This window comes from Alligator sinensis, unplaced genomic scaffold (genome assembly GCF_000455745.1).
Source record: "Alligator sinensis unplaced genomic scaffold, ASM45574v1 scaffold458_1, whole genome shotgun sequence".
NCBI classification, from domain to species: Eukaryota; Metazoa; Chordata; order Crocodylia; family Alligatoridae; genus Alligator; species Alligator sinensis.
The window spans coordinates 2,260,841-2,273,976 of NW_005841944.1; the positions used below are offsets into that span (position 1 = coordinate 2,260,841).

Below are 13,136 nucleotides of genomic sequence, written 5' to 3' on the forward strand. Positions count from 1 at the left end.
GGGGGGTCGTCGGTCAAGTCTACATTTCTCATCACCCATGACAGCATCCCAGACTCCAAGCTGTAAGCTTTCACAGGTTGTCTCTACTGTTGATGTCTTGCTGTGGTGCAGAGGAACTAAGGCCTCTCTCTACCCAAGCAAAAAGCACTCAAAGTTCCAATTCCTTCTTGTGCATTTTACCTAGTGGACAACAAAATATGTTGGCCTGAACCCAGATCTCTCCCTTCTCTCCCCTGCCCCAACCCCCTGCAAAGGCATTTCTCCATCACTGTGTGGGACTGGGGAGCAGGGAGAGAGAAAGAAAGGAGTCATGTTCTTCAATTCCTTTTGTGGTTCTGGGCCGCGGTAACTTCATTTAAAACTGACTGTGCCACTCCAGTAGAGCAAAACACATTGTTCCACTAAACTAAATTACTTTAAATATAAGAAAACTAAACTTCCTTTTTGATTTCTAATACATGCTTGCTACACTGACAGCATCTATCTGAATAAATATACTTTCAAGGGGAAAGAATCCTGCCTCACCTACTCTGAGTGAAGCAAGTGTACAGAGGAGCTCCACAGATATTGCAAATCTCTGCAGGATACCCACATGAGGATTTTGTGCAGGGGATCTGTTCACTGTGAGCCAATGGGCTGACTGACCCACCTGGTTCGGCCTCCCAATGCTATGTTCAATTACTTTGAATAACTTGGTAAAATGATGACTCTGCTACTTTGTGCACCTTCAAGAGGGTAAGTGAATTTGCCCTAGTTTTTTTGCAGTGTAAGATTGACTAAAATAGCTGCATGGACTGAATCCAGGAGGCCTCACTGATGTGAATGAATAAGGCTTGAAGCTGCAGAATTTCAATCCAAAATTGTTCTTTATGTGCACAGTAAGCAATAGTGAATCTGTGCGGTAACCAAAGAGTATGTGCCATCCTGATCTCTGTAACTATTTCACAAGAACTATTTCAAAAGGAAAAAGAAAAGCTAAAACAGAGGACCCAGGACCCATACTAATGCAACACTCTGAGAATGTAAGTAGACTGAAAAACAACCATGCCAGCACAGTACTAAAATGACCCTAAATACAATACTTAATAGTTCCCAAAGAAGTCACAGCCCATGAAATTCAGAGGACCACTGAATTACCTTGAACTAGAAACAACCAATTTGAAGGGAAGGAAAGGGTGTGTGGGGGGGAGGGGGGATAGAGGTTATTTCAATTTATTTAAAAAACTAAAGCCATGTTGACCCTTTCAAAGATACAGATTCATCTCTCAGAGTTGTATGGATTCTTTCCCTTGCAACAGGAATAGGCTGGTGGAGGGCTGGGTGGGGTGAGAATGAACTAAATCAGTTGCTGTGGGAGCTATAACTTTTCTGCAGATTTAAAATCTCAGCGACAGCATTGCAAACGTACAGCTTAATTGTAATCATTTCTACAGGCTATTCCTCACCCTTCCATTTTCTTTGATTTTGCTCTAATATAGTAAAATATAGGGCAAAATCATGGTCTTCCAGGTTTATTTCTTCAGTATGTCTTCAATCTTTCTACCTACAATGACAGTGTATGTAAAGTGTCCCTAAATTATTAACTGTTATGCACACAGCAAGAGAATAAAGTTTAAAATTAGAAGCAGTATGTTTCAGCAAGATGGTTAATGACAGACAGACTGAATGATAATTTATCTGTTTTCAATATTTTGTCAGCTCCAGAAACTGTTGGAATGATTAGCAGTCAATTAAACTAAAAACACTTAAAAATCCAGTATTAGCAAGGAGCCTAGACACTGCAAATACAAACAGCACTAAGAAAAATATAAATTGCTTTAGATTAAAATTTAGATTAGTGAGTTCTATATCTTGACAATTTAAATTAGTAAATACTGAACAAAGCAAGATACAACATTCAAGATTAGAATTTCTGGTTAAGAAGCTCTCACAAGTAACTTCTACAGCTGCAGACTAGTATCTTGAAAAATCACCATTCAATTACCCATTTTTAATGGTGAAACTTAGTTAAAACAGGTGCAGATATGTATATGGCTTTTTGCAGGTGCAGCTCAAAGTCAATTGATTCATCCTTAATGAAATTTCTCTAAAATAAATATCATTTAAATTTTCAGGACAAGTTACATTATAAAAAATACAATCGTTTAGTTAAATACAGAAGCTTAGCCATTAGTGCGTGTTTATATTTACAAATGCTTATTCCTTTCTGCAAGCCAACTATTTGGGAGTTAGTTTGTGCAGTGCAAATGGATTTGTCTAGATGCATCCCTGATTATAGTGTGCAGATACCTTTTGTGTTTCTTTCTAAATTTTTCTTCTTCATACCTTGGTGGGGAAAAGTTTGATTTCAGTAAATGCAAAATATGAAGCCAACTAAACACAACAAGTTGCAAATTAATAGTACCAATATTTAAGTGTTCCTCATGAATATCAAATCTTGAAACCAGCATAGTTCAGAATACAGAAATATTATCTAGCTTTAAACAGTAATAGGAGATTTAACTGCTATTTGCTAAAAGATCATCAACACTACAATGTTAAAAATCAGGAGAGATGAACTAAGTTTCCACTAGAAAATCTAAGGACTGTATAACCCAATTTTGAAAAATTCAAAAGTACTTGGATTTAACACTGAGGCGCCATTCAATCCACTATGGAACTCTGGCAGACACCCGATTGTGTAGGCCAGCAAGTTAAGTTTCTTTCGAAAAATCAGTGCTTGATTAATATTTCAGCAGGCTGTATCACAGCTGTTTTATCAAAGTTGTTTACCAGCAGCCAGACCGTCTTCCCAATCTACCCAGAGTCTTACTGTTCCTTCAAATTCCCTTTCTGAAGGGAATTGTTCTAGGCAGGTGGTCAGATTTACTAACCTGGGTTACTTTTTTTTATTTTTTTGCCGAAAGCTGTATTTGTTTTGCATTTGTTTTTACATTCACTTTTGCAACTTGAATCAGTTGATTATTTATCCCACCAAATGTTTTGCAGTAGGAACAGAAGCCCTTATGACCACAAGAAAGGTATTAAAAAAAATAATAAATCTCGCCTTACGTGGCTCTCAGCTCACACTAAGAGCAATGCTGCCATTACATTCTTACCAAATTAAAAGGAAGAGCACCCTGCCACTGTGATTGTTCCTTGTGGGTTCTTTATATTAACTGCCATCAGTGTATCAGCTACAAAAGTTGCTACTAGGTGTTTTTAGGATCCTCAGCATTGTTGCTCAATATTTTAGTCCTGCATTTTGAGCATCATGCTGCTTAGTACCTATAGCCACAGATAACCTACTTAGCATTTCTATCATCATACCCAAGGCTGTGCTTTTGTTATGGTGGGCCACTGTGCACTCCCTTGACATCTCAGTTTTCTTTAGAAAGTGCAGGGATGAAAAGGACCTGAACACTGCCCAGCCCTCCATTTAGTTTTAAAACCACCATTAGATCTACCTCTCTCCTCCATCTCCTCTTAATTTAAAATGGAATTCTCAATTGTTGGAATGATACTTCATTGTTTACTTTTTGTGAGCATTTGTCATACTATCAACTTAATTTAATGCCCATGAATAAGAACAGTGTCAGTGAGACCTTGTCTCCAAAACACTGGTTCTCACTCAATATAATTTAGAATAACCAAATCACAGAACTGTGTATTAACGATCTGGCTAGCATTATATTGCTGCATACACAATTTTAACATCATCCTCAAGCATGACATCTTTCCTCAGCATACCAAACTTCATTAAAAACAAGTTTGCAAAATACAAACCCAAACAGTAATATTTTTTACACATTTGCATTCTATACTGACCGCAATTTAGCATGTTTGCATAATGAAACGTACTGTTTTATGCATTCTGGTATGACAACGTATTCCATGGGGATGAGTTCAGCTAGCTCTGCCAGGGTAAAGACATACCTAATTTTTTGGCTGAATTTTGAGCTGTGGAAGAACAAATGTAAAGTACAGTTACTATTTAAAGTATTGGATACATCACTCAATATTAAGTAAAACTTTCTGAAATGTAACACACACACACAGATACTTTCTGTAAATAACACAAATTTCAACAATATTACCTAATGAAAGGTTTTGTGATGGCCAGAAGTGTTCTGATAAACCAGGAAGGATGAACTATTATTAGTGATTTCAGGTTTTTCCTTAACCTAAAGATTGGACATCAGTGTTAGAAAAGTAGTGAAAAACAGCAAAAACATCATTTCTACTAATCAAATACTACTGCTGTCTGGCATGTACAGTCTAATGAGTAAACCTCTATTAGAAAAATGTCAATCTACCTAGAGGATAAAATTAACAAAGCAGGTCATGCTGAATGTAAAATTTTGAACTGCTAGCTTTGGAAGTCGTTAAACCTTTCTGATAAAATAGCTGGAACAATACATTTCTACCACTTAAGGGGCAACATAGGAAACTCTTATTTCTACATATTTTATCAACTGTTCACATAAAAGAAGAAAGTGTACAATTCCCTCGACAAATGAGGTATATGTACAATAGGAGAGAAAAGCCTCCTTCAACTGGGATCTTACAGATACTTTTTTTTCTAGGGAAAAAAAGACACCTAACCACGACTACTTGTATTTGAAGTCTTTCATCCAAAGCAAAGTGGCATATTCACAGTCGTATGAAACTGGTTCTTCAGCCAAAAAAGAAACTTCAAATCCATATTCTCTGTATATCGCATGACTACAAAAATCCCACATTTTTTCCTCACTTTCATGCCTATTCACTGGCCAAATGAGCAAACCACTGATTGTGACAGCATTGTAAACACATTGTAAACACTCGTAATTCTAGGTAAACTAAGAGGCAATTTCGCTGCTTCTCATCATACACAAGAGAATTGCTACACATAGCCTTCCATTTAACTCCTCTGAATGTTTATGCAGTTTTGATACTGACCTGCCCAGAAAAGTACCTGCTTTAAAGCTCAAGTTAAAACAAAACCATATTGTACTACTGTATGAAGAAGTCATAATGGATCTTCCATAGCAAGTGTCCTGTTATGGCTCATCAACAACATCTCCAACCCCAACACACTACTTTTCCACTACTGTCACTTGAAGGGGGGGGGCGGGGGATCTCTAGTATGTTTTTTTGTTTGTTTTTTCCTTTTCTTTTTTTTAACTTGGGGCTTCAGTGTCTAAATCATAAGCCATAAAACACCTGCTGGAAGCTGCCTAAATTCATACTATGTTAATTAGAAATTCTGAAAAAGAATATACAACCAAGAAATGTAGAGATATTTTGACATTAAGAAATTTTTTACCTTCTGTCAATTTGCTGGTAACATTTCCTGAGCCAGCCTAAGCTTGGCATTTTTCTCCGCGTTGTAGCACCATTTAAGTAAACTATCATATAGTTCTCTGCTACTAATAATTCTAAAGTGCCAATAACATACCTGCAGAGATAAAGGAGAAAGCCTTCAAATCACATTGTGGATGACTTAACTTATATATAGAAGACAACCTGACCTTTGGTAAGAGTTTTAAAGAAATGTTGTTCACAGAATTAAAGTTTTAGTTTAAAAACTCTTAAAAGTGGTCATATCTAAATTTAATATTTTAATTAGATATGCTGCTTCTCAAATATAAAATATTGTATAAAAGACGACAGAATGTGAGTAGTTCTTTGAGGAGAAAAACTCTGACAGTAGAGTTTCATTAAGAACAGTTTTTTAATGACTAAAAAAATATTACTTACTTAAACAGATTGTCCATTAGATATCTGTAGTCTGGCTGACTGCTTTCAGGCATAAAGCAGACAGCGAACACAACAATGGCATTTAACCCATCACCATAATAACCTAGGAAAAGCAAACAAAAATACAGCAGCAATAAGAATTGACATCTTATTGTTGTCTGATCAATGTCATATAAAAGACACTTACTGTGCTCTCTTCTTCTCTATTTCAAAGTGCTTTACAAAGGTGAGAAAACATCCCATTTTATATGGGGGTCAAAATATAGGCACAGAAAGGCTCAAGAGACATTTCTTTAAAAGATCTGCTTTGTTACCTATTGTTACAAAGAATAGCCGAAATTAAAAAAAAAAATGAAATAAAAGCCCCTCTCTAAACTCTGTGCTTTAGCATTTTTAATTTATTTATGCATCTAACAGCATTTTGCATGGTCAATTTTCCCCTCTTAAAATGGTTCCATACACATAGAAAGGAAAAAGAAAACACATTAACCAGTCTGCTAGGGAATCTAAAAGATTTTGCACACACTGTATATGTACACAGAGTATACTCAATCTACCAAGACAACCCCAAACAGTGAAATGTACCCAGACAGTTATGATATTCTCTTAAAGTAACTTAACTTTTTCCAACATCTTGTGGAGTCTTTTCCCCTTAGTGTAAGGTAATGAGCCATGATGAAGACTGTACTTTATAGATTTTTGTTGTGCTTTTTTAATGTCTTCTTACCGCAGGTCATAATGGAGCCATCCTCCAAAGAACCTTAAGCCTTTTGCACCTAAAATGATTCCTTCCCTTCCTGTTCACTTGCACGTTAGATGCTAACAACTCCCAAGAACATCATTATTACTTACCTCCATGACTGATAACTTTTTTATAGGGTTCAATTGCCTTCATGTCCACCCGATGGTCCTGTTCTCCAATTCTAAACATACGCCAGCGTCGCCCATCTTCTCTCTCTTCTGCTGCAGTATATTCAGAAAGTGATCCTCTCCTAATTACTTCAGTAGTTTTTGGTTTTGGAAGATCATCTGCCAAAATTAAAACATGTTAAAGACCATTGTGATTATATGTGGCTGTATCTAATCCGATTATGAGTTAACCACTTTATTATCTGCTTAGACTATTACAATTTTCTCTGGTACTGGACAGAGGGAGTAACAAACTTGTATCAGGCACTCCAAGATGTTGATAAATGAAACTATACTGTATTCTTGCATGAAGTGGTCACAGTACCTTTCCTACATCAGCATAGCATCTCAGCCTTCATATGAATGCACAGATTCTCTTGACTGTATTTTATTATGAAGGGTCTAGCTACTTATAAATTTCTGGCTACACAGGAGGCCTTTTGGCAAATATACTTATTGTTTTAAACATTCATTCCCATAAATACCATCAAAATAGATAGAAAGTGGTTAACTTCAATGATTGTATTTTGTTTAATCAGATTTACAGTGAAGCAACTTACACATTGATAATATTTGGCAAGCATACATGCAGACAAATTTATGAGGAATTAAAGCCAATTCACATATGCAAAAAAAAAAAAAAAAAAAAAAAAAAAAAAAAAAAAAAAAAAAAAAAAAAAAAAAAAAAAAAAAAAAAAAAAAAAAAAAAAAAAAAAAAAAAAAAAAAAAAAAAAAAAAAAAAAAAAAAAAAAAAAAAAAAAAAAAAAAAAAAAAAAAAAAAAAAAAAAAAAAAAAAAAAAAAAAAAAAAAAAAAAAAAAAAAAAAAAAAAAAAAAAAAAAAAAAAAAAAAAAAAAAAAAAAAAAAAAAAAAAAAAAAAAAAAAAAAAAAAAAAAAAAAAAAAAAAAAAAAAAAAAAAAAAAAAAAAAAAAAAAAAAAAAAAAAAAAAAAAAAAAAAAAAAAAAAAAAAAAAAAAAAAAAAAAAAAAAAAAAAAAAAAAAAAAAAAAAAAAAAAAAAAAAAAAAAAAAAAAAAAAAAAAAAAAAAAAAAAAAAAAAAAAAAAAAAAAAAAAAAAAAAAAAAAAAAAAAAAAAAAAAAAAAAAAAAAAAAAAAAAAAAAAAAAAAAAAAAAAAAAAAAAAAAAAAAAATCAGTAAGCGAAATTTATGTTTAAGAGCAATCTGAAGAAAACAGATCTAATAAAACTGGTGATTCTTTGACTTAGTTGCACAGACCTTACCCAAAAGTGAGAAAAACCTACTGCATGTTAGTTGTCTGTTTCCAAGACAAAGCTGTTAATGGAAACTATCCTTCCAGGAAAATGAAGACAGCAGCATTAAAAGGAAGAAAAGACAGAAACCCTTTTCAGCAACTTTTGCAACAAAAGTGGGCTATTTCCTCAGTTACACTGTAAAGTTATCCTGAAGTGCCAACTCATAGTCCCTCAAGAAGTCAAAAGATAGCAATCCCACTGCACAGTTACATCCACATAACCTCTAACTCTGAATACTGAAGTTATACTTTAAAAACCCCTTCATTTAAGCTGTTTAAAAAATAAATTAATGTTTGATGCCTTATTTTCTTTCCCCAATGTCCATTATACTCAGTAGTGTTGCAGTTCATTCAGGAATAAACTACTCTTACAACAAGTATTACAAAAAAAAAAATCAAGTAAATATTTAACATTAGGAGAATTCTGAACTTAATATTAGTTGGTACTTTAGATCAAAACTTAAGACAACATCATTAATCTTCAGGACAAAAATAAGGTAGTATGGACAACTGTCAATTTTTGTATGAGTTGTTTTAAGAACCCCAGCAGCCCAATAGGGAAGGATTCTTAATTTATAAAAAAAGACCACAACTCTGCAGTTTGCTTCTCATCTGAATCCTTATACAGAACCCACTGACTTAAACAAGACTTAATACAGGCTTGAGGGCTCCCTCAGAAAAGACAGTAGTGTCAAGGCCTTATTTCCAGTTTTAGAACAGCCTTACTGTTCAAACTCAGTTAAACATAGATTTGGAAGTACAATATAAAATGAATTTCTTAGATAATTAAAAAAAAGTTTTACAATTTTAAGAGTCCCTTGGTGATCGTTAAGTTTGAAATGGAGAAGGTTTCTAAGGTGACTGACTCTTTCTTGCTTATTACGATAAAAGAAAGGATCAACGTTACTCAGATTTCTTGCCTTCTTTCCCTCCTTTCCTCATCTTTTCTTTCTAACATACTTGTACCATTTTTACCATATTTATACATTTTCTATATATAACATCTAATTTTTTTTTTTGGGGGGGGGGGGGGAAGGTTAAATTCAAAGTCATCCTGGCTTCAGTAAGTACGATAAGGCACCTGTGTGTAAGGAAATTTGAAACATTACATGTGGTAACAAATCCTTACCTTCCCATTCAAACTCATTACTGTTCTCAGATGGAGTATCCAGGTCATCCAAATCAATCTCCCCACTCTCATCCAAGTCATCCGACAAAACTGATTCTTCACTGTGATCCAATGTTAGACTAATATCTGGAGCCATTAGTTTCTTTTTAACTTTGTTTCCATTAACCTCTAATGAATTTGGAAAATGAAGAAAAGTCTAGTTATTTTACAATCTAAAAACTGAGCACGCTTGCACATTCATAGCTATATTCATTACACCACAGTGCTGAAAATAGTGAAATTAAGTCCCTAATAAATGAACATTATCAGTTCAACCAACTGTTCATATCCCTCAAAATATGAAGCAAAATAACTTTATTGCTGTATCAATACATAAGTCCAGGATTCCAGGTCCTGTACTCTACCCCTTGTATTTCATATTGTAATAGTTTTCATGTCATCCTATTTCTCCATTACAACACTTTCTACAACCAGCAGTGTTTTCTAGTATTGTGTATTTTCCTCTTTGGCCAGAAACTGTGACCGCTATATACTGAAATACATAGTAAACTGCAGTAAATTAATGTGACAAAACAATACAACACAGCACAATCTGCTGGGACCTCAGGCGTTATCTTACATTAGAGATCAGAGAAGATTGTCTTATTTAACACTTAATAGTAACCATCCTTGAAAAATCTACAGATGAACAATTTATAAGTAATGACTGACAAAGGTTAAAGAATAACAGGTGAACTCAACATGCTCAAAGAGGTGAGGCAAATACTTGCGATTCAAAAAGAAGTTGAAAAGAAGAAACAAAATTAGTAACCGATCCAAATACCAAGCTAAATTAGACAGACAAGATCCAAGAAATCCGAAAAGTTAAGAAACAAACAAGATGTAGTACAGCATGGTAACTTAGATCCAAGCAACAGCCATATACCCTCTTTTCTCCCCCGAGATACTGTGTTTCAGTTCTAAGATCCACTGCAACCTATATTAAAAGGACATTCGGAAAGAATGCAAGATGTTCAGTAAAATTCATTCAGGTCTTAAAATTGACAGACTCATTTTTATTTGGTTTCTGTGAATTCAAGACCAGTCATGAAAATATAGTGCAATAGTTCATGTTTAGCACATACTAGCTGGCGTTCAGTTTACAGGGCTTTCAAAGCAATATATTCCATGAACCTGCTTTTCCTGGACAATAAACCTTGATAATATGTATTAAAAACAAGTATACTGATTAAGTAACTGCATACCTAAGACTGACTTTCTACCTTTTTAAAACGTTGTGCAGCTCCTTCCGTATTTCTAAGGAGGCCATTTAGGTTAGAAATAATCAGTTTGACTGAAGCTACAGATTCTTACCAGGTTGTTCCTCTCTTCCAGTTGCATCTGACGTATCTGCTTCAACATGGTCATCCTCGGGCAAGGGCCTGGTGCAGGGAGCAGAGATGCATTTCGTAAGAAATACAGCTTCAATGCACAATGTTCATTTATGAACAGGTGTACATGTCACCCGATTAGAATGTGCTTTTTAACACATAATGTGCACTTTACAAAAAGAAAGTTATGGTCCAGAGTCAGATTAATCACATTTGAGGACTCAGCTGAGCTGTCAGCAGAGCATTAGAATGGTGGAACGCTGATCTGCAGTTTCAAGCGAGTCTTACAGGCTGATATGAGAGACCCAAGTCAGTGGTTACTGTCTGCCTGTTATTACAGGCACCAGACTGTTCATTTTTTTCTTCACCCTTCAAGTCATCTCATCTTTTAACACCAAAAAAAGCAATTCACTTCGTTTTCCTATGAAGCTCAAGCAGTTCCTTAAAGGCATAAACAGTACTTCATTTATAGTTCTGACAGCTATCCTAAATTTTGGACAACTATGCTCTTAGAAGTCCTATTTTCAGACATAACTGCATGACATCATACTTTGAAACCTTCAAGATACCTATAAATAAGACAAAGCAAGAGGGTAGGAAAGTATGGGGAAAACGGTGTATTTTAGCAGAATTAACCATATTGCACAAAACAGGACGTTTCAGTGAAATGCAATGCCTTTGCCATGGCCTTGGATGAGGCAACAAAGGAAAAAGTAAAACTGAGGATTAAAATACACTTAAGTCAGTTTTAATAGAAAAATTATACACAAGTTTTCTTCTTAAGAGCTTATGCTAGTCCGTATATTTCTCTGGAAAATACACTCCTTTATTGTGAAGCATACCTCTAAGTTTCAATTTGAAATTTTCTCTCAGTACCAACAAGCAACCTCAAATTAGAACTGACATATACTTCAAGATTTCCCCTGTTTGTGCAGTCCTTTAAAGGCTTTTCAAAATGTTCCAAAGCATACTGTTCAAATTGTTTCCAACTTTGTTAACCAATGCTTATAAGCATAACATTCAGTGAACTACATTTCAGTTTTTGAAAGCATAAACAAGAACACATAAAAACTACTTAAACTCACAAAAGATACCCTGGAACCTTAACCTTACTGTACTCACCACTATTCTAAAGTACAAAATTTAAGCCAATCTCTTAGGAATGATGAGCTGTCCTTGGCATCACTAACAAAGATCCTCCCCATGCATGACAAGGCAAGTTTCAAGACCCTTTGAACAGTACTATATTATTTTTTAAATGCCTGCTGCCAATTAGTAAGTTACCTTAGGTCTCACAAACATCAAGAGGAGGAGAAAGTGGCCCATTTTGTCCCAAGGAGTATAGAAAAACAAAAAGTATGCTTTGAAGTCATGATTAAAGCTTTACCGGATCATGTTCGAAAAGAGTAACTGACTTTAATTATAGGCCCTGCTTACGAAAGAAATTATTCATTTTCATAGATTAGCAGGATAGGTATATTTTATTTTTATAAGCCATCACTTACCTGGGAAAATCTTCATCTTGCCACTCTTCCTTAAATTCAACACCTTCCATCCTCAGTCCAGCCTGAACAGTTAATACAGGTTCCTGGCAAACTAGGGCCTCGTCTTTGGAAGGAGATCAAAAAAGGGACCTGTGGGAAGGAACATCACAAAGTATTAGCTCAATAACATTGTAAAATTCCCTTGAGTACTCACAAGCTGTCATTTTCCCCTAAAGATGGTATTTAAGGAATTGCCGTGAAACTTGCAAAAGACAAATCAGTTAGGCATGACAACAGGTTCTTGTTTAACTGATCAAGCTAATAATTTCTTGTCATCCTGCTTCCAGGATCTCAATAGGAGATTATTTCTGGCATTAAACTAAAGGTTTCAGCTTTATTTCAAAATAACTATTTTAATTTGAGAGTTATTTTATTCTTAATAATTAGAAGAAAGCAGATGTTACTAATAACCATTTCAGCATATCAGCCCCACCATTGCCCCATGCTGGAAAAGAAGACAAGAACTAATAATTACCTTGACTTTTAATATTTCTAGTCACCAACGCATCAGAAATAAATACAACACCACTTATGTAGTCAACGTATTGCTTAGAAAAGTCTTAAACTTAGAGTAATTCCAAAACATACAGCAACTCAGAGCTTTAATTGTAAATGGCACGTTGAGCTTCAAAATAAATTATTCCTAACAAAGCAAGCAAATTTTGAACATAGTATCTTCATAACAGTGTCCCTTGCATGCCAGCTTTTGTAGCTTAATGTAGGGACCTCCCCCCAACCTCACCCTGACCTAAAAAACAACCACTGTTAGCTCATTAAATCTTTCAATAACACCCATCTTTGAGTTCTCTTTATAGGTTTTTTGGTAGCATCAGTCTAGATCAGGTGCTTAATTTAGACAAAAGCATCACAGAGATTTAGTCCAAAGCAAAAGAGTTACAACATCTCTGACAGTTCAGGTTTTTCAACAAGAGGTCTAAAAGATTGGTCAATTTCCAACTTCTAATAATGTTTGCAAATATGACCATCTATTTACTGCTTAACCACACATCTATCTGTGTAGCATTTATACCTTTGATTTGGCCCTGGCCCAAATCTTGGATGTGACAGTTCATTTACTAACAAGTAGTACCATATTTGCTTAAACCCCATGCAGATATGGCCCAGTGAGAACCCTATAAGGTGATACTTTGCTAAGGTCAGCTTCTTTACCCCAGAGTGAAAGCGCGGTTCACAC

The 13,136-nt window shown here is 34.6% G+C and overlaps 1 protein-coding gene across 3 annotated transcripts in view; it reads right to left on the bottom strand.

Annotated features, from left to right (window-relative positions):
- Positions 1-13,136, bottom strand: part of BNIP2 (BCL2 interacting protein 2) — a 19,936-nt gene that overhangs the window by 4,332 nt on the left and 2,468 nt on the right. Inside the window, exons 2-10 of one of the 3 annotated variants that reach the window (XM_006020032.3) lie at positions 11,903-12,031; positions 10,381-10,448; positions 9,028-9,195; positions 6,574-6,750; positions 5,722-5,824; positions 5,288-5,419; positions 4,077-4,163; positions 3,841-3,939; positions 2,290-2,325 (exon numbers count right to left, since the gene is read on the bottom strand). In XM_006020032.3, coding sequence (XP_006020094.1) covers positions 2,290-2,325; positions 3,841-3,939; positions 4,077-4,163; positions 5,288-5,419; positions 5,722-5,824; positions 6,574-6,750; positions 9,028-9,195; positions 10,381-10,448; positions 11,903-11,952 — 920 coding nt within the window. In that variant the 5' untranslated portion in view covers positions 11,953-12,031. Of the gene's footprint in view, positions 1-2,289; positions 2,326-3,807; positions 3,940-4,076; positions 4,164-5,287; positions 5,420-5,721; positions 5,825-6,573; positions 6,751-9,027; positions 9,196-10,380; positions 10,449-11,902; positions 12,032-13,136 lie in introns of all 3 variants that reach the window. The other 2 variants (XM_025199460.1, XM_006020034.3) reach the window with 2 other exon arrangements.